Here is a 19,723-nt window from a genome sequence, read left to right as displayed (position 1 = left end):
TTAACCGCTTGCGGAGTCCTGCTGCAAGTCATTGCCGGAATACGCCTTTTCGCGGACTTTTTAGATCCAAGGTCAAGAATATCGCCGATGTGATATGAACTGATCTACAGAATCGGGAAGCACTCCTCACCACCATTGCGAGTGGCTGTGCGACTTACCCGCCGAATTTCTGCAAAGTTGCGCGAGCTGCTCGCTGCTGTCCAAGACGCCGTATGGTTGCTAGCGATAGCCAACAGCCGCAACCGTCGTTGTCGACAACAGGTTCAACATGATTGATCATCCACATGATCCAGCGGGGTTGCTTGTGTATCGGTGCCAAGCTTAAAGCTCAGCTTCTTTGTGTGCATCGGCTGCTTGGTCTTTTCTTCTTGTGCTTCGTCTTTCGGAGCTGTGTGTCTGTGTAGGGAATGGAACAGTTGTGATATTCTTGGTTGCCGTGCAACCGTGCAGCCGCGCCTCGCATTTCCTCGTCATTCTGCCGAAAAGAGGGCAAAGCGGGTTTTTTCTGGAAACTCGCGCGGTTTGGGAGAACAAGGAGTTGGTCTCAGTCCAAGAGTGAACCCCAACTGGCTCGCTCCACACAGCCTCGTCGAGTTGAATGCTTCTCGTGCTTGGTTACAATTTTGCCTTGATTCCATGATCCTCTTCCATTCGATTTCATCTACTGTTTCCTTGTTTGCTCTTCACAGCGTCTTGATACTGCAGTAGTACAGCTGCGTGGATCGTCGCCTTAGGCCCTCTCCGATCAGATCCCTCACCCATCATAAACCATGAACAATTCGTTCTCCTCTCGAGACTTTCCCAAGGCTGGTTCCAGTCCAGCTTACGACTCGGACCAGTTCAACCAAAACTGCGATCCCGCCAACCGTACCTCTTCCTTCTCCGCCATCCCACCCTCTGCTAGCCAAAACATGCAAGCATTCAACGCTCGCCAAGCAGCCGCTCTCCCATCCTCCACCCCGGCTGCTTCTACCCGCAACTTCCAGCCATCGCACAGTCACAGCCAGTCCACCAGTGTTCTGCTCAACTCGTCCTCGCGTCAAATGTACAAGCCTCATTCACAGCAGCCAGCCGGCGGTAATCGTTCCACCAGCATGCGTCCCATGTCCGCCTTCCAGCCCCTCGACAATCCCGACTACTATGCTGCCGGCGGTGGAGCTTCCAGTCCCACTCTCCAGCGTGCGCCTTCTCCCACCGGCTCCACAGCCAGATCCATCCGTTCCGCTTCCCAAACCCCTCTCACCTTCAAAAGCCAGGACCTTCGCAGTGCACTAAGCCTCCAAGAATCTCAACAGAAAAAGCTCTACATGGAAGGCTACCTCCTCAAACGCGACGATCTCGGCACCGATGGCAAGCCTCTCCACGTCGCAGACGAAAAGCGTCGCTGGTCCGAATGCTTTGTACAACTTTCTGGAACCGTCCTGAGCCTATGGAACGTAGAACAGATGCAAGACGCTGCTCGCCGCGGCACAGAGGTCCCTCCCACCTACATCAACATCACCGACTCCTTTGTCGACTTTATCGGTCTCCTCATCGAAGATCCCAAGCTCATCCCAGGCAGCCGCGGACGCTACCACCATGCCTTTGCCATTAACTCGGCTGGCAACAATCGCACCATCTTCTGCTTCCGCGACCCGCCTCCTTTCCCGCCCGAGTCTCTCGAGCAATGGCTCGCTCCCGAACATCGTCAGAAACCAGAGCATCGCACCGTCATCGGCTGGCTCAACCTCGGTCATCGTCATCTTCAAGCCTGGATCAACGCTATCCGCCTCGCATCATGGGAGAAGGTCCGACTCGAAGAGATCTACACCGGTGCTCTCATCCGTGCACGGCTCGGCGCTGTCGGCTCGCCAGGCACCTCTACTCCCGATGCCACCAAAGATTCTTCCGCCCTCAGTGCTGCCCAAATGTCCATCAAGTCTCCCCTCGTCAAAGGCAAGATGGAAGGCTGGGTCAAGGCTCGCTTCATGGGTTCCACAGAATGGAAAAAGGTATGGATGGTCCTCACCGATCACAAGCCCGACGAGTCCGAATTCGGTGCAAAGAAGAAGTTTTGGAAGCTTGGCTCTTCAGCAGGCGATCGCTCCAGCGTCATGAGCATCAACAGCGTCTCCACCGCGGCTCCAGGCGCTCCCTCCAACGATGGCAAGGACCTGCCTCCCCCTCCCGGAAGCACTGGCGCACCCGGTGTGGCTAGCTTCTTCGAGTCCAAGAAGGACAAGAAGCCCTTTGCTACCCTCATCTATGCTGCTCATGCCTTTGCCGTCTATCCTTCCCGTCCTGAGCTCGTCGAAGGCTCGAGTCTCTTCAAGATCGAAGGTGTCTTCCCCTCCAGCAGCGTTCTCTCTGCTACTCACCGCGTTCGCACCACAGGCTGGGTCATGCTCATGCCCGAGCTCGACACCGCCGGCAGCAAAGGCGCAAACGCGGAGATGATGAAGTGGCTCATCGCCTTTATGGATTCCTTCAAGCTCTACGGTCGACCCCAGACTCTTGTCTGGGAGGCACGCGATCCAGTCTCGCCCTTCTTTGCGTATCCCATCGGTCCTTTCAAAGACCGCCTCTTCCTCGACAGAGAGCTCGCCGAGTTCCTTGAGATTGCTCGCGAAGATCACCTCACCACCCGAGCCGCGTTGCATGGCATCATGGCGGCCCGTATGAGGGGTGAACGTACCAAAATACTTCAACCCTTGCCACCGCCTTCGCAGAGTGCCATCGCTCCCACTTCCAAAGCCGCCTCCCTCGCCGACGATGAACCTCGAACCTCGTCTCGTGCCAGTGCTGCCGAATCTGCTTCGCAGTTGCCGCCCCTCAACTTTGACTCTGCTCAGAGCCAACCTGCTGCTTCTGCTGCACCCATGGCCCAGACCGCCTCTAACACTTCACAGCGTTCCTCCGACCAAATTGGCCGAGTCTCGAACGCCTTCAAAGACTCTGCCAGGGGTGAAGGTACCGATAAGGAGTCTGTACGGGCTGCCTCACCCGATTTTGAATCGTTCCGCCCACCTCGCGAGACTCATCCCAGTCAATCCGTCTCGACACAGCCTGATGCGCCCACGGCCAGCGCACAGGCCCCTGCGCCCACAACTGCAGCCCCCGTTGCCGCGGCGCCTCTCAACAACGTCGTTGCCACATCTCAGCCTCCGCCTGCAAGCGCCCCTGTCGTCTCGCAGCTCAGCTCCGTCGCACATTCTAGAGATCAGCAGGACGAACGTTCCAGTGTTCGTGCCTTGCCAAGCTCTACGAGTGCAGTCCCACCTCAAACACAGGGTGTGCAACCTGCTTTGCAACCTGCACATGCCGCTGAATCCTCGCTTGATTATCTCAATCCCTCCAACGCCAACGCCAACGTCAAGGCAGACCAAGCCACGCCCACCGCTCATGGCGTCGATGCAGCTGCTCCTAGATCTGCTGCCGTGTTTGGACCATCTGGCCGAGGTGCAGAGCAGACTGCTCCTGAACAGCCTCGTTCCACGAAGCGCGACTCGGACTTGCCTACCAACTATGACGAGAGCGCTCTTTTCTACATGGCTTCCATCTCTGACCAACTCCCTGCCACAGGCTCACAGCCAGTCGTCATGCCGGCACCCAGCCGCAATATCGTGACCAAGGAAAGCTCTCAGGCTTCTCGCCCTCACAGCCTTGCACCTGCTTCGGGCACCACCTCAGCCATCCAGTCGGAAAGCACCCACGCTACGCGTCTCTCATCTGACCAGCAGCAGTCCGCACACGCAGCTCCTGTCCAGAACGAGCTTGCCAAGGCCGATCCCGCGCCTGTCGGCAGGATCCACCCGACTCAGGACGACACCATCAACGACGATGCGCTCGCTGCCTACTCGTTCTTGGAGCAGCCTCCCTCGCCCGCCCTCAGGGCCAAGGAGGCGGCGGTCGTCAAGACGAACGTGGTCGAGCGCAACACCGTCTCGACTCCTTCAGCCGCCGTGCCCGTGCAGCCTGCGCCGACTGCTGATGCTCAGACGTCCGTTGACAGCAACTTTGGTGTACGACCCTCGGCTGCTCAGTATCCCTCCACGTTCGGCCAGAACAAGAGGGCCGCCGAGCGCAAGTCTGCGGCCCAGCTCCAGGCCCAAGCTCACCAAGAGGCGCTCTCCCGACCTGGTCGTGCCGGCGCCAACAGGCCCAAGGGTATGCGCCGTCCTGGCTGGGTGGACGACAGCGAAGAGGAAGAAGAGGAAGAGGAAGATGACGAGGAAGAGGAAGAGGAACGTTCCAGTCGCGTCGTTCAGGCTGCTGGTGCCGGTCGTTCAGCGGCTAGCTCCAGCCGGGCTGCACCAGGGACAGAGTCCCCTGTCAACTTGGCTGATTCCGTTGGTAGCCTCGGTCGTGGCAACGAAGCGACTTCGCAGGGAGCTCCGGGTAACTTTCCTCGATCCGTCTCTGGCTATGGCGCCAGCTTCGTCGGTGGCTCGCGATCCGACTCGCCCGGTCAGACACCTGCGCGTGGAGCTGTCCCCACTCATCCTTCGATCCAGGCCTATCAGCGCCAGTCGATGTTCAACAGCCATCTTGCCGCAGCTCATGGCGACGACTCTCGGTCCAACACGCCGCCTCAAGGCCCAATTGTGCGCGACCGTCAGACATTCCTGCAGCTCAATCCGGAAGATCAGCCGGGCGCTATGACCACCGTTTTCACTCCCCACGGCCTGGTGCAAGCAGGAGCACAGGACAAGGCCGAGCGATCAGCCAAGGCGCAGGAGGCCGAAGCGAGGGCAACGGGCAGGAACTTGGTCAACGTGCCCAACAAGCCTCCTCCTCCGCAGGCGGGTCTTCTTGGCGCCATCACCGCTCACGAGCGCGATCGCAAGGGTGCTGGAGGGTTCGGCGCCACGCTCACCGAACGGGAACGTGAGCGCGTTGCAGCTGAGCGACGTCAGCGCGAGGAAGATGCGCTTCGACAGCAACAGCAGCAGGCGCAACAGCAGCAAATGCAGCAGATGCAGCAAATGGCCTACTTCAATCCGATGATGTATCAGCAGATGATGATGTCCGGCATGATGGGTGGCATGGGCATGATGGGTATGGGTATGCCACAGATGGGTGGCGGGTTTGGCGGCTCACAGATGGGTGGCGGCGGCAGTCAGATCGGTGGCATGGGTGGAGGCTTCGATCCGATGATGGCACAGCAGCAAGCGATGCAGGCCGCGCAGATGGCGTACATGAACGCTCTCTCGCAAGCGCACCAGGAAGGATCTGCGCTTGGACACGGATCCATGATGGGACACGGCTCGCCTGGCGCTGCACCTGCTTCGACCATGGGCATGCCCATGGGCAGCATGCCGTTCGTGGCCAGCCCACACATGAGCATGATGGGTCTGCCTTACCCTGGCTTCTCGGCACAGTCTGCCATGGGGGGTGCTGCGTCGCCGTCTGATTTCAACGCTGCCGGTGCCGGGGCTAGCCCATTGCCTCGCTCGCCTTCCGGTAAGCCCAACGGACAAGGCAATCCTTAACAGCGTGGCAGGAGCGCCATGACAATCAACCTCAGCACTTTCTTCTTATCTCTGCCACTCTCTTTCATCTTTTCTCACGTTCTCTCTTGGGCCCTTTTTCATGGGTTTAGATCTGCAAATGCGAACAACTGACTTTCGATTTGATTTCCTTGACGATGCTGCATGACCTAAAGAACGAAGTGAATGTGTCCGCAAGATGACGGTGAAGATGACGCTGGTGAGATGACTGGTTGTGCGCGAACGAGAGTGGACTGATGGGTGCTCAAGCTTTCCAAGCGGCGAGAGCAACAAAGCCCTTTTCGAGGCGATCCTCCAGGCTGAGGATGCGCCAGGTTGGATCCGACTCCTTCCACTTTGTCATAAAGTCGGTCAAGCTCTGATCGCTCCTCATTTCGCAAGAGACGAGTACTGTCGTATGCGCCGGCTGGGTGAAAACATTGAGCGTGGCGATGAGAGCGTCAAAGAGTCCTGGATTGTAGATGCAGTCGCAGCAGATGATGACATCTGGTGTGGCATGTTGGGCAAAGTGGTCGAGGATGTGGCTCTTGCGCAGCTGTGCAGAGTGGGAAGAAGGAGGATGGAAGAAGTCGAACCAGTCGAGTGCGGCGGTTTCGACGTTGTCGCAGTTGTCCAAATTTTTGCGCATGAGAGGCAGCAGTTGTTCTTGATCCGTTGCCAGCCATGTTTTTGCGAGTGAAGCAACCATGACGGGCAGAGCGCCGGTTCCCGCACCCAACTCGAGAACAGTGGCGTCTTTGAACAGTGACAAGTCAAACAGGACATCTCGGTGGAAACGGATAGCAAGTTCAACGGTGGATCGCCAAACTACGCTTCCCGTGTCGCCTCTGGACGATCGAAGGCTGGTGACATGCTGGTAGATGGGCACAATGAGCTGGCCACTCAGGTTGCGATCGGATAGCGCCGAGGTCCACGTAAAGCCGTCGATGGCGATGTAGATCTTGTCGCGAGAATGGTTGACGTAGCCCAGTCCACCGTCGTGCTCGGATTTGGCGTTGAGCGTGTAGAGGAGGAAGATTTCTTCGTCGATATCATCTACGAGTCGCGCCGGATGTACCCGGAGGATGGAGGACGGAGGCAGAGGCAGCTCGTCGCCGTTGCCATCATCATCATCATCGTGATGGGATGCTTGGAGATGATGGTGCGAGCCATCGATGGCTGGCATCAAAGCAAGCCCGCGTCAATTCCGGTCCTCGCTGGCAATGCTAACTGGGACCGACACTCCAGCTTTGGTGCTGCCTGGTCTCCTCGTTGCGCAAGTCACTTGCTTGCTTACAGTAGATACAAGCTCGAAGCCGATCACAGCATGAGAAGCACAAAAGAGGGTGTGACGATGTAACGCGAAAAAAAAAGGTCAGGGTCCGACGGTTGAAACCCAGAAATGTCGTACGCAGAGTTCTCTTCTCGCAAGAAAAGCTCTCTCTCTGTCTCTCACGTATCGCGCCCAGACGAGAAGGATGAAACACGGATGTGTCGGATTCAATTGGAGAAGCGCGTCAACGTCACCAGAGAGCACAAAAGAGCCCGGCTGGGGCGAACTTCCTTATCGATTGCGAGACCCTTCACTTGTGCTGCTTACATTAATACAACTGTCGAAACAGCTCGGAACAGCCGATCGATTTGAGCTTCGAGGAGAGACAGGGAGACGAGTTTGATCCGATCGTGCTCTCACTCTTCTTGGGCTTCAAGATGTAGTCGAAAGCGTGACGGTCTCCGTGCTATTCAAGCAAGGGATGCTTGTGGATTTGACACCGGCGAGGGCTTCGCAGGAAGAATTGACCTTCTGGGGAATGAAGGCATATGCGCGTGCCTGTCTTTGCGCGTGGGGATGTGGATTTGGCCGTCTGATTGGGCACAACGATCTACGGGAAGCAGCTGCAGCTCGATCATCGGTCTGGGGCCCACAAACATATTGTATCCTCTTGGCTTTCGACCTCGGCAACTCAGAACACCAAAATTCGAGACCTCACGTCGAGAGCGTCACAGCGCATTTCTTGGTGATTATTTGCCTCGCATCCGCCTCCGATCTCGAAATCAAAGCGGAAAAACGGACATTCAGCGAAATGACGGAGGGCCCGAGCGCATCGCACGACTGTATCGATTCCCCCCGCTTCACTTTGGCTTGACTTTCGAACTCGATTCTTTCCTGTCTGGTTGACCTTGCTGCTGCTCGCTGATCTTCCAGGTGTGTCCTCGATCCGCCCGCGGTTCTTGGTGGTGGTTGACAAGCAGAATTCGCCGTGATCTCCCCCGCTGCCGTGTAATTCTGGTCTATCCGTGCGTTAACCCGCGCAGCTGTATAGCTCTCGCAAAGCTGACGGCGCGGCTCACCCGGTTTCTTCTTCGTGGGAAGGAATTCTAGCCATTCATTCCCCTCTGCGCCCTTCCCCTCTCCGCTCTCCGCTCTCTGCTCTCCGTGCCTCGTCTCTCTATCTCCGCAGTTTCATCCCTCACGCCCTTGAGTCATCCTGCAGTTGGAGGTATTCTGGATCACCATCCCCTTTTACACTGGTTTGGCCCTCACCATCGCGCTCTGCTTTCTCTACTTCGCATTATCCGCGCGTCGCTTGTCGAGCCAAAACCCTGATCCACACACAGCTCGGCTGCTCTTCCCTTCCTCGTGCCGTTTATCATTCTTCTTGACCTACATCTTTGCCGTCTGATCGGAACCCAAGCTTGTCATCTTTCTTCCATCATCGCACCTTTGTGTCCGCTCCTTGCTTTTCTGTCGGCACTTTCCCCTTCACCTTTTTCGCATCGCCTGTTTTTCCTTCCCGTGCAGCTGCGTGTAGGATCGTCACATCAGCCGACATGGCTTCGCAGCTGCGCAAGGTGTTTGGCTCCAGCCGCACAAAGTCGTCCGCTTCCAACTCGAGCCACGGCCGCGTGCGATCCGAAGACGATCAGCAGCAGCCCAGCCCCAATTCCAACCCCAGCTCGCCTCACGCCTCGCTGGGCAAAGCGTCGTCGAGGATCTTTGGTCGATCGGACCGTGGCGCCTCGCCCAGCCCTTCCGCCGCTCCCTCGTCGCCTTTGCCATCCACCGCTCCTTCCAGGAACACCACCACCACTTCTTCGCAAGTACCTACTGCGGGTGCATCGCCTCTTCCTTCTCCCTCTCCGCAGTCACAGGTGGCTTCCCCTCCTCCCGCCAAGACCGAAAAGCAGACCACGCCGGTGCCTAGCAAGCCGACCTCGTCCACTCCCACTCCTACCACTGAATCAGCTGCTCCTAAGCAAGCATCTGCACACGCACCTGCACCTGCTGCCGCCCCTTCTGCTGCCGCTGCTCCTTCCAGCGCAAGCACGCCTGCACCTGAGCAGACCAGCAACGTCGACGCTGCTGCTACTGACTCCAAGATGAGCGTGCCTGCCAAACCCCTTAGCATCAACATCCCTGCTGCCAACCAGGATTCGGCCCCTTCGCCCGCCACCGAGCTCCCCAAGAAGCAGCCCAAGGCCGAAGCTAGATCCACCAACGGTACCTCAGCCGACGCCAACGCCAACGCCGACGCCAAAGCCAACGGCAACTCCGAGGATCTCACCCCCGTCGGGGTCTCCAACACCTCTTCGTTCCACTCGCGCACCAACGCTGACCAGCACCGCGCTGACTATCACCCGGACAAACCCTCCAAGTACGCAAACCCAAACCACTACTCGGCCCGCCCTGAAACCTACCACCGCAAGTCGTTCAGCAGCGCTCCTCCATCCCACGGCGAGCAAACCCCTGCTGGCTCGCGTCGTCAGTCGACCAGCGAGCACGATATCGGCCACGCACGCGGCCCCACCGGCAACCTCAACAACGCCGTCGAGGCTCGCGCTCCTGCAAGCCACTGGATGTCTAAGGAAGATCAGCGTCTCCAGGAAGATGGTGAAAAGAAGCGTCACTGGAAGCGATGGGGTCCTTACCTCAGCGAGCGACAGTGGGGAACCGTTCGAGAGGACTACTCGGCCAATGGCGATGCCTGGTCTCACTTCCCCCACGAGTCGGCTCGTAGCCGTACCTACCGATGGGGTGAAGACGGTCTCGCCGGTCTCTCGGACAACCACTGCAGGATGGGCTTGAGCTTGGCCCTCTGGAACGGCAAAGATCGCATGCTCAAAGAACGCCTTTTCGGTCTCGCCAACAACGAGGGCAACCACGGCGAAGACGTCAAGGAGCTCTACTGGTACCTCGACAGCACCCCCACCCACAGTTACATGAAAATGCTCTACAAGTATCCCCAGGAGCAGTACCCCTACGAGCTCTTTGTGCGTGAGTCGCGCAACCGAAGCCGTGACGTCGCCGAATTCGAGGTCACCGACACCGACCTCTTTGACGAGGACAAGTACTGGGATGTCTTTGTCGAGTATGCCAAGGACCAGGACGAGGAGAACGCCATCTCGGTTCGCATCAGCGCGTACAACCGTGGTCCCGAGCCCGCCGATCTCCACATCATCCCGCAGCTCGTCTTCCGCAACTACTGGTTCTGGCCCAAAGAGGAGCCGCCCAAGCCCAAGATGAAGCAGACCGGCGACTACGTCATCCAGACTGATCACCCCGAGCTGGGCCGCTATCACCTCTACTGCTCCACCAGTCCCGCTCCCAGTGCTCCTCCCGCCAAGCGTGGTCAGGCTCCCGAACCCATCTCGGACGACGAAGTGGTGCCCGAGCTTCTCTTTACCGAGAACGAGACCAACTTTGAGCGTCTTTACAATGGAAACAACCGCAACATCTACGCCAAGGACGCCTTCCACGACCACATTGTCCCCTGGCACCGACAGGAGAAGGACCGTCCCAAGGCTATCCAAAAGACGCGCAAGATCAAAAAGACGGTTGTGCGTCAGGAGAGGCGTCCCGTTCACCGCGACGCCGAGGAGGGGGCTCCCAAAGCCAACGGCGCTTCAGCTGAAGCCGAGCCCGAAGCTGCTGCCGCCGAAAAGCAGTTTGGTACGGTTGGTCCGACCGAGGAGCAGGAGTGGGAGGTGGTTGACATTGAAGAGGAAGTCGAAGAGGACGAGACCTACTACGAGGAGCCTGACGAGTCCAAGCCTCCTCGCGACTACGTCAACCCCAACAAGGAAGGCACCAAGGCCGGTGCTCACTACGTCTTCCGTCAGGTGCCACCCTTCGGAGGATGCGCCGTCGTCAGGATGAAGTTGACGCCCAAGACGCCGTCGCAGGACCCCGCCATCGACGACGACGAGCAGTTTGACAACACGGTCGAGGCTCGACGATCTGAGGCCGACGAGTTCTACGCAAAGCTCGTCAGCGGTCCCATGTCGGACGACATGAAGAACGTCATGCGCCAGGCGCTCGCTGGTATGCTGTGGAACAAACAATTTTACATGTTTGTCCAGCCCGAGTGGCTGCGCGGCGATCCTGGTCAGCCGCCGCCGCCTCCCGAGCGCAAGCGCATCCGCAACCACGACTGGCGACACCTGCACATGGAGGACATCCTCTCGATGCCCGACAAATGGGAGTACCCCTTCAGCGCCGTTTGGGACAGTGCCTTCCACTGCATCCCGCTTGCCATGGTCGATCCTGCCTTTGCCAAGAAACAGCTCGACCTGTTCACTCGCGAGTGGTACATGAAGCCTGATGGTGCGCTCCCCGCCTACGAGTGGAACTTTTCCGACGTCAACCCGCCCGTGCACGCCTGGGCCACGTTCCGAGTGTTCAAAATCGAACGAAAGATGTACGGTCGTGAAGATCTCGACTTCCTCGAGCGTGTCTTCCAGAAGCTGCTCATCAACTTCACCTGGTGGGTCAACCGAAAGGATTCGAGTGGTTCCAACGTATTTGAAGGTGGTTTCTTGGGTTTGGACAACATTGGTCCCTTCAACCGTTCCGAACCTCTGCCCACTGGCGGCACGTTGCGTCAGGCCGACGGAACCGCCTGGATGGCCTTCTACGCGCTCAACATGCTCAACATGGCGCTCGAGCTGGCCAAGCACAACCCGACATACGAAGACATTGCGTCCAAGTTCTTCGAGCACTTCATCTTTATTTCGGACGCTATGTCGTTCCACGATACCTTTGACGACGAGAGCACCAGCCTGTGGTCGGACAAGGATGGCTTCTACTACGATGCCATCCAGTGGGGTCCCGGCAACAGCCAGGTGATTCCGGTCAAGAGTCTGGTGGGCCTCATCCCGCTCTACGCCACGTTGACCATCGAGCCATCGGCGCTCAAGAGGTTCCCCAGCTTCGCCAAGCGCATGCAGTGGTTCCTCGACAACCGACCCGAGATGGCGGACCGCAACATTGCCAACATGAAGGTGGGCGGACGTGGCGATCGACGTCTGCTGTCGATGGTGAGCCGCGAGCGTCTCGAGCTGATCCTCAAGCGCATGTTGGACGAGAACGAGTTTTTGTCGGAGCACGGAGTTCGTTCGCTGAGCAAGGACCACAAGGAGAATCCGTTCCACGTCAATGTAGGCGGTGAGGACTTTGGCGTCGGCTACTGGCCCGGTGACTCGCACAGTCCCATGTTTGGCGGCAACTCGAACTGGCGTGGACCCATCTGGATCTGCGTCAACTTTTTGCTCATCGAGTCGCTTCAGAGGTTCTACCAGTACTATGGCGACAGCTTCAAGGTCGAGTGTCCCACGGGCAGTGGCGACTACATGCACTTGGGCCACGTAGCCGAGGAGCTGTCGCACCGTCTGTTGGGCATCTTCTTGCGCGACGACCAGGGCCGACGTGCCAACAACGGCGGCATCCCCATGCTCGACTATGCGCCCGAGTTCAGGGACCTGGTGCACTTCTACGAGTTCTTCCACGGCGACACGGGCAAGGGCCTGGGTGCATCGCACCAGTGTGGCTGGACAGGGTTGATTGCCTACACACTCTACTCGACAGGCGCGAGCTACGGTCTGGCACAGACACCGCGCACGCCCAAGTCGACCGCGGCGCACTACTTTGACGAGCACTTGACCGAGGATGGCCGTTCCGAGGCGGGAAGCGTGCCGTACTCGAATGCGTACTCGAGGCCTCCTTCGCCTGATGAGCTGTAAGCCGGCCGAGGTGGATGACATGACGAATGGTTTCTTTCCTGTTTGGTTTCCAAGCGTTGTGTTTCTGTAAATGATGATAATCTGGTTCTTTTGATTTGGTATTGTGTGTGCATGCATGGGTGTGAATGGCTGTGTGGGTATCAGGGAAAGCTCAGCGATGGTCTCGATGGTCTCGATGGCGATGAGGGCGGGATGACGAGGAAGAGTGCTTGTCCGACCGAGGGCGACGATCGTCCTTGTAGCGACGTGTATCGTCGACCCAGTCTCTGCCCCTTTTTCCGGACCTCTCGCCCTCCTTGCGCGGGGCGGAGTGATCGCGCGGGTCCAGCACCTCGTAGTCGTCCACGCGCTGGTCCGAGGCAAGCAGGGGTGCGCCTCCAGCGTCGAGGCGGTGCGAGCGCCAGTCAGTGTCGTCGTCGGATGCGCCGTATTCTTTGGCCTGTTCTTCTTCTTCTTCTTCGGCTTCGTCTTGATCCTCCAAGGAAGGATGGTGGGAAGAAATGGAGTGGGAGGGGAGGGGTGTGGACGAGGACGAGGCCGAGGAGCGGAGGCGCGATTGGAACGAGAGAAGCGCGTCGTATGCATCGGCTTTGTTGGTGGATGAGGAGGAGGAAGCGGAGTTGGAGGCGTATTTGGCGCGCTGGGCTGTGAGGTAGTCTTTGGCTGAGGCTGATGAGGTGGTGGTGGGTTTGCGATGCGAGGCGCGGGGAGGTTCTATTGATGCAGAATTCTCGGAGGAAGACGATACTGTGGCCGGCAGCGGGGCGGGAGAAGAAGGTATGGCTTCGCCAGCTGACGCGGATAGTGGCTCTTTATGGCTTCGTTTCGCCTTACTGCTCTCTGACGTTGGCTCTACCGTCTGCTTGGACAACCGGCTATCATCCTTCAACAAGTCGTGTGAGCTCTTGGGACCTTTGAGCACCACCTCTTCTGCCCCCGTCTCTTCGTCCGCACCAAATGACAAGAGGCTTGTGTTCTTCTTCACCTTGCCTCGTTTCGCCTTCTCCTCTTCCTTCCGTCTCGCTTCCGCCTCTTTGCGCCTGTTCTGCTCCTCCTGTCGTCTCTGCTGCTTGGTCATCCTCGGCTTCAAATCGTCAAACGGATTCTCGATGACTTTGACCTCAATCAACTTGGGCGGGTATCTCGGCCTATCTCCGCCCTTGTCCTTCATCTCGACACCTTGCGTCAGCTCGATCAAGTTGTAGATCGTGTTCCCCACAACTCTTCCCATCAATGTATGCTTGCCCTGAAGCTCGGGCGCGGCGTCTAGCGTGAGGAAAAACTGCGACTCGTTGGTCTTGTCCTCCGCGGATGCTGCCATACCGAGCAACCCGCGGCGGTTGAATTTCAAGCGCGAGTGCGGTTCGATGGCAAAGGGATGGCCATAGATGCTTTCGCCTCCTTCGCCGGTGCCGGAGGGATCACCGGTTTGGATGATGAAGTTGGGTATGAGACGGTGGAAGATGAGGTTGTCGTAGAATCCTTCGAGCGCGAGGGTGAGGAAGTTGCGGCAGGCGAGGGGCGTTTCGCGCGAGAAGAGCTCAACGTGGATGGGACCTTTGGAGGTGAGGAGCTCGACCAGCCCAGATGTGGGTGGTTCGGTGACGTACTGGGACGTCATTTTGGAAGGGCGGTTTAGGGTGATGGTGGTGGTGTTGGGAAGAAGAAGTGGAAAGTGTTACTTTTGCAAATGTTTCGCCTCCACAAGAAATAAGCAGGCACAGATGCGGGAATCGGGTGAAACAGCGAACGAGACCTCCCTCTTCTGCTTTCAGCCCTTTCTACTCGCACCCTACTCTTCTTCAACGCTCAGCGCCTCATCATTCATCGTCGCCAGCTTCTTCTCAGCGCAAGAACACAGCATGACGAGCACAACCACCTCAAACGGTCATCCACCATCATGGCTCACCTCACTTGCCCCGTCCAACGCAGCATGCATTCAGCGCTTGCTCGCACTCCCGCCTGCACCCTCATTCACGCACGTTCCCACACGTAAGCAAGCCGCCGTCGCCGCGATCCTCTACGAGTCCTCCTCCACCAAACAGCTTCGAGTGATCATGTCCACGCGTGCCCTGCACCTGCGCTCGCATCCGGGCCAGGCATCGCTCCCTGGCGGGAAAGTCGACGGTACAGACGCCGACGTCGTTGAAACCGCTCTGCGCGAAAGCGTCGAAGAGATCGCACTACCCGCCGAGCTGGCGGTACACCTGCACACGGGCTATCCGTTTCTCAGCAAGATGGGTCTGCTCGTGCATCCCGTAGTCTTCTTCTTGAGGGGTGTGGGCGATGAGGTGTTGCGCAAGTTGGTGGCGTCGCCGTCAGAGGTAGCGGATATCTGGTCGTTCCCGTTGCAGGCTGTGCTGTCGTCGACCGCGCCTGAAGGCCTCGAGCTGTCACCTCCGCAAAGCGTGGACAAGCATAGACCGCCCCAAGAGGCGTTCAGAACGTACACGGATATCCCCTGGCTCGGTTCGAAGTACCGCCTGCACCGCTTCCGATCGAGTCGCCAGCTGATCAAAGGCTTGACCGCCGACGTGCTCATCAGTGTCGCTCAGAAGGCGTATGGTCGCAAGGCCGCGTATGCAGTGGATGCGGAGGGGCAGAGAAGCTGGGCGGAGATGGTCGAGTTGGTAGTGCGCAAGTATATGGGTCCCCAGAGGGCCGAGCAGCGATGGGGCGACGGAGAGAGCGGCGATGTGCAGGGCAGCTCCGAGGCGTACGAGACGCATATAGGGTACGATGACCAACGAGAAGCGCTCAGGGAGGAATTGGAACAGGATGTGAGTGTCTAGATGCTTCCAAGTGTAGAGTTGCAATGTAATGGGGCTGGTAAGTTGGATGTCTCCAAGGCAATGTTCAAGTGTTTGTGCTGCGACAGTGTAGCGCAAAGGGTAAAGGATAACGAGATGCGTCTGTTGCGGGAATGCAGCATGAAATGACAACCAATGTGAACAAAGTGAAGCGAGAGATAACAAGTGTACCGAGGAGCGCATGTATGACACTGAAACAGCGGTAGAGCACGGTCGAACATGGTAGAAGGGAGGGAGGGGGCACCGCAGATCAAGCCTTGGCCGTCTTCGACTTTGCCGCCTTGACCGGTGTAGATTTCGCCGCCTTGCCGTCGGACGCGGTCGTGGTCGTGGTCGTCGCCTTTGCTTTTGCCTTCTTCTCAGCACCTCCATCCTGCGTGTACCCTTCGAACTCGTACTCGATCCCCAGCTTTGCCAGTTTCGCCCTGCGATCGTCCTGTCTCTTGATGGCCCTGTCGTTCGTCCTCTTCTGCTCCTCGTCGGTCTTGGCCCTGCTTCGCACGACTCTCTCCAACCTAGCGCCTGGCACCTTTGCAAATTTCCTGTTGGCACCCACCCACAGCTCCGGGTGAACCTTGTCCCTCGGCACTTCCTTGACCTGCAACAGCCTTCCGTCGATCAGGTAGTTGTGCATGGTCTCCTGGACGATGCTCGCCACGTCCTTGTCGGCGAATTCGATGAATGCATAGTGCTTCGAAGCGCCCGTCTTCTTGTTGCGCGAGACGCGCAGTCGGGTGACATCGCCGAACTGGGTAAAGTACTCCTTGAGCTGCTTCTCGAAGAATCCTTTTGGCAAGCGTCCGATGTACAGCACACCGGGGGTAGTGCTAGAGGAAGAGGCGGTCTTGGATTTGCGCAGTTTGTCCAGACGTGCGCGGACGACAGCGTCGTCCTTGGAATTGGGCAGCTTGATGGAGGCGAGCGATGAGCGGGGCTGTGTTGCCAGGCGGTCATCTTCGTCGTCTTCGTCCGAGGAATTGGCCTCTTCTTGTTCGATGTCCGAGGCGTCGTCGTCGGAAGAGTCAGCGGAAACGTCAGAGAGCGAGGCGATGATCTCGCGCTCGTTGACATCTCCTGCATCTTCCTGCTCCTCGTCGTCGTCAGCCTGCTCGGTGGCAACCTTCTTGGTGCGTGCCTTGGCGGTCTTCTTAGCAGGAGCCGAGTCGACGTGGTGGTCAGCAGCAGCAGCGCGCTTCTTGCCGTTGACCTTGCTTGTGGTGGCAGCAGGAGCAGCAGCAGGGACAGAAGCCGCAACTTTTTTCGCAGCAGCCCTCGTCGGCCTGGGTCTATTGGCAATGGAAGCTGCAGCAGCGGCAGGGGTGCTCTTTTTCGGCGCCATCTTGATGGATAGTGATGCTATGGTGGTAAGGTTGTGGTGAACATCGAGAGCGAAGAGCTTTCGGAATCTCCACAAATCCTAGCCAAACGCCAAAAAAAGTCGAGAAAATTTCGCAAAAAGGGTCCTTTTTCGTGAAATCTTCTTTTCGCACGACAGCTAGCAAAAAATACTACGAATGTTAGAGTGGTTGCACCCGGCTGTTCCATCGAAGTCGCTGGAAAACAGCCACAGCGACTGCTCTTGGGCTCTGCGTGTGCGCACAGACTGCGGTTTGCTGTGCTTTTCTCAGCCGTTCTTCTCAAAGTGGAGAGCGCGAGACAGCAGGGAACTGTGCTTCTTCCATCAACCTCCTTCTCCACCACATACATCCCCTTCTCGGAAACTTCAAACCATTCTCGAGATCCATTTTGCCAAGATGTCGACAGTCGTACCGGAGATCCTTTGGGCTCAGCGCTCATCTGCCGACGAGGCCGAAAAGGTATGTTTGACCGTGGCGCAGTAATCAGACAAACGACACAACAAGGCTGACTCTCGATGTTCTCTTCCTCCCTCCCTCTTTCTTATCTGCGCTACAGAACGTTGTCATGCTTACCATCAACGTCCCCAACCTGCCCGCTCCACCAGCGACCAAGTTCGACCTCACCTCGACCGGCTTCACTTTCAACGCCTCGGTGGGCGACGAGTCCAACAACATCGCCTCCAAGACCTACTCGTTTTCGCTCGAGTTCTTTGATGAGATCGACGTCGAGGCGAGCAAGACGCATCTCAACTCCAAGTGTCTCTATGCCGTGCTGCGCAAGAAGGAGGCAAAGGAAGAGTACTGGCCGCGTTTGACCAAGGACAAGATCCGCCTGCACAATGTCAAGACCGACTTTGACAAGTGGGTCGACGAGGACGAGCAGAACGATGCCGAGGAAGACCTGAGCGGCGGTATGGGTGGTATGGGTGGCATGGGTGGCATGGGTGGAATGGGCGGTATGGACCCGTCCATGATGGGCATGGGTGGCGCTGGCGGGATGGATCTGCAGAGCATGATGGCCCAGATGGGCGGCGGCATGCCCGGTATGGGTGGCATGCCTGACTTTGGCGCCGAGGACGACGAGGGCGACGAGGGCAATGTTGAGGATGCCCCTGCCGCCGCTGCTGAGGAGGCCAAGTAGATTGGCATTTAAATAACACCACCACCAACAAGTGCCTCGCGCAACATGCTATCTGCTGTCACTGTAATACACACATACGATCAACCTTGTAAACATCATCCAGCATCGCCTCCGACTGTGCTCTCTTTCTTGCTCTCCATTGTCAATCTCACCGCCACCTCACACTTCAGCCATAGCAGGCTCAAGCGCAGCAAAGAAAAACAGAACCCCCACCAGTCGTTAAACCTCGACCAAGCTGCAGACACATCTCAGAACCACCTTCGGTACACGCGCCTGGAAGCCATGACAAAAAAAAAGAATCCCCGCAACAAAGTTGGAAACGGCGCGCTAGGCTACAATAGTGAGCTCCTTGGTGCGGTTGGCAGCGTATGCGTCTTTCCACGTCTCCCAGATACTGTTTCGTCGAACAAAGTGTCTCGTCGTCAGTATCATCATCATCATCATCATGCCATTCTCTCTCTGTGTTGCTGCAGTGCAGCTGGTGCGGGCGGACTTACTTCATGAGTTCTTCAATGTATCGATTCTGCACCTCTTGAATCTCTTCTTTGCTCGGATTCGGGTTCTGCTTGACGTGTATTGGCTTGCCCACTGTGCATCCACACAAGACGGGGCCGGTCAGCATCCTACTCTTCTCTTCTTTCTGCGGCGCGACTGCAACTTACCAACGCTGACAATGGGATGCCGGTATGGCATGAGCCCTACACTGTAGTTGAACAGTCCTCGACCGTGGAACATGGGCAGCGTGAATCCGAACACGGCCTGGAACTTTTTCTGCAAGGCATAGATCTTTGTGCCTTCGTCATTATTGAGCTGTTCGTAGACGTCGTTCTCCCCAAACGAAAACACGGGGACCAAATCCGCGCCGTTGCGGATAGCAATCTTGATGAAGCCCAACCTCCTGCGCAGCGTCAGATCCGCGGTGCCCGGATGCGCGGCCAGACTCTCGCTCGCTCCGCCAACCACAATGGCAATCGCATTGCCCTTACCCTTTTGCAAAATTGCCTCGCAGCTGCGCTTGGAGACGCTGCAAATTCCCATGGCCATGATGCAATCGCGAAACAGCGGGATGGTGAAGTTGGTGGCGAGCGTCAAAAGATGCGGTGTGATGCCGGGGAAGCTGGTGGGGAATTCGGTAGCGTCTGTAGCTAGATTGGCAACGGCAGCGACACCGAGGATGCCGTGTGGGTGGTAGCCAAAGATGTACGGACGATCGGGTGGCAGGTTGGTGGTCTTGATCATCGAGATGGGGAAGTATTCGGCAAAGTAGCGAAACACGGGTAGCTTGCGCACCCAGGAGTAGCGTCGTCCACCGTTCTCGGGTGCATCGTCGATAAAGTTGATCCAGATGAGATAGGGTATCAAGATGGGCCACAGCACGGGTACTGAGAGCAGCAAGAAGAAGAGGCTCAAGGTGATGGGGAGAAGCAACGCCCAGAAGAGCACGCCGAGAGTTTGCAACCGACGACTGCGCGGGATCGAGAGTGGGGCGAAGCTGTGGCGAAGCAAGGAGAGAAGGGGGGGGGGGGGGGGGTGGTGGCTCTCGAGTCAGCTAGGTGTTACTTCAGAGAAACCGCATTTGAAGAGCAAAAATCCTTACCGAATAACATCGTTCTTGTTGTGGCTGGCATCGCTTTTCGTTTTGGAGGAAGCGTCTACTGGTGCCTTTTTCTCGCCTGTTGTAGATCTGGTCTGGTCGACAGGAAGGTCGTCGACATCGTGAGCCTGTGCCCTCTGACCTGCTGTCTCAGAGGCAGGATGACGGGGCCCCATGGTGTGGCTGTTGTCTGGTGTTTCGTGACGCGGCTCTTCTTTGCTCCGAATGGACTCGTCTCTTGATCACCCAGCTTCCGATTCGATAAAGAGGTGGTCGTCAGTGTTGTCGTAGCAACGAACGTCGAGGCAGCGAGGAGGAAAAGAGAGAGAGAG

At 57.6% G+C, this 19,723-nt stretch overlaps 8 protein-coding genes across 8 annotated transcripts; 4 read left to right on the top strand and 4 right to left on the bottom strand.

Moving 5' to 3' along the window:
• Window positions 1-770: 770 nt before the first annotated feature.
• Window positions 771-5,471, top strand: EX895_001380 (uncharacterized protein; the record flags this gene model as incomplete). The annotated part of the gene is made up of 1 exon (XM_029881979.1): window positions 771-5,471. One exon carries the CDS (start codon window positions 771-773, stop codon window positions 5,469-5,471), a length of 4,701 nt encoding a protein of 1,566 aa, XP_029741580.1.
• A 262-nt stretch (window positions 5,472-5,733) lies between these two features.
• Window positions 5,734-6,654, bottom strand: EX895_001379 (uncharacterized protein; the record flags this gene model as incomplete). Its single annotated transcript, XM_029881978.1, has 1 exon — window positions 5,734-6,654. The coding sequence occupies one exon, from the start codon at window positions 6,652-6,654 to the stop codon at window positions 5,734-5,736; it is 921 nt and encodes a 306-aa protein (XP_029741579.1).
• Window positions 6,655-8,300: 1,646 nt separating this feature from the next.
• On the top strand, window positions 8,301-12,488 carry EX895_001378 (uncharacterized protein; the record flags this gene model as incomplete). Its single annotated transcript, XM_029881977.1, has 1 exon — window positions 8,301-12,488. The coding sequence occupies one exon, from the start codon at window positions 8,301-8,303 to the stop codon at window positions 12,486-12,488; it is 4,188 nt and encodes a 1,395-aa protein (XP_029741578.1).
• A 151-nt stretch (window positions 12,489-12,639) lies between these two features.
• On the bottom strand, window positions 12,640-14,109 carry EX895_001377 (uncharacterized protein; the record flags this gene model as incomplete). Its single annotated transcript, XM_029881976.1, has 1 exon — window positions 12,640-14,109. The coding sequence occupies one exon, from the start codon at window positions 14,107-14,109 to the stop codon at window positions 12,640-12,642; it is 1,470 nt and encodes a 489-aa protein (XP_029741577.1).
• A 241-nt stretch (window positions 14,110-14,350) lies between these two features.
• On the top strand, window positions 14,351-15,280 carry EX895_001376 (uncharacterized protein; the record flags this gene model as incomplete). Its single annotated transcript, XM_029881975.1, has 1 exon — window positions 14,351-15,280. One exon carries the CDS (start codon window positions 14,351-14,353, stop codon window positions 15,278-15,280), a length of 930 nt encoding a protein of 309 aa, XP_029741576.1.
• Window positions 15,281-15,548: 268 nt separating this feature from the next.
• On the bottom strand, window positions 15,549-16,637 carry EX895_001375 (uncharacterized protein; the record flags this gene model as incomplete). Its single annotated transcript, XM_029881974.1, has 1 exon — window positions 15,549-16,637. One exon carries the CDS (start codon window positions 16,635-16,637, stop codon window positions 15,549-15,551), a length of 1,089 nt encoding a protein of 362 aa, XP_029741575.1.
• A 415-nt stretch (window positions 16,638-17,052) lies between these two features.
• EX895_001374 (uncharacterized protein) lies at window positions 17,053-17,797 on the top strand (the record flags this gene model as incomplete). The annotated part of the gene is made up of 2 exons (XM_029881973.1): window positions 17,053-17,115; window positions 17,213-17,797. 2 exons carry the CDS (start codon window positions 17,053-17,055, stop codon window positions 17,795-17,797), a joined length of 648 nt encoding a protein of 215 aa, XP_029741574.1.
• A 327-nt stretch (window positions 17,798-18,124) lies between these two features.
• EX895_001373 (uncharacterized protein) lies at window positions 18,125-19,567 on the bottom strand (the record flags this gene model as incomplete). The annotated part of the gene is made up of 4 exons (XM_029881972.1): window positions 18,125-18,191; window positions 18,295-18,385; window positions 18,460-19,289; window positions 19,395-19,567. 4 exons carry the CDS (start codon window positions 19,565-19,567, stop codon window positions 18,125-18,127), a joined length of 1,161 nt encoding a protein of 386 aa, XP_029741573.1.
• Between the last annotated feature and the right edge of the window lie 156 nt (window positions 19,568-19,723).

This window comes from Sporisorium graminicola, chromosome SGRAM_11 (assembly GCF_005498985.1).
Source record: "Sporisorium graminicola strain CBS 10092 chromosome SGRAM_11, whole genome shotgun sequence".
In the NCBI taxonomy this organism is placed as follows: domain Eukaryota; kingdom Fungi; phylum Basidiomycota; class Ustilaginomycetes; order Ustilaginales; family Ustilaginaceae; genus Sporisorium; species Sporisorium graminicola.
Note: the sequence above shows the minus strand (reverse complement) of the source record. Positions and strands in the feature narration are given on the sequence as shown.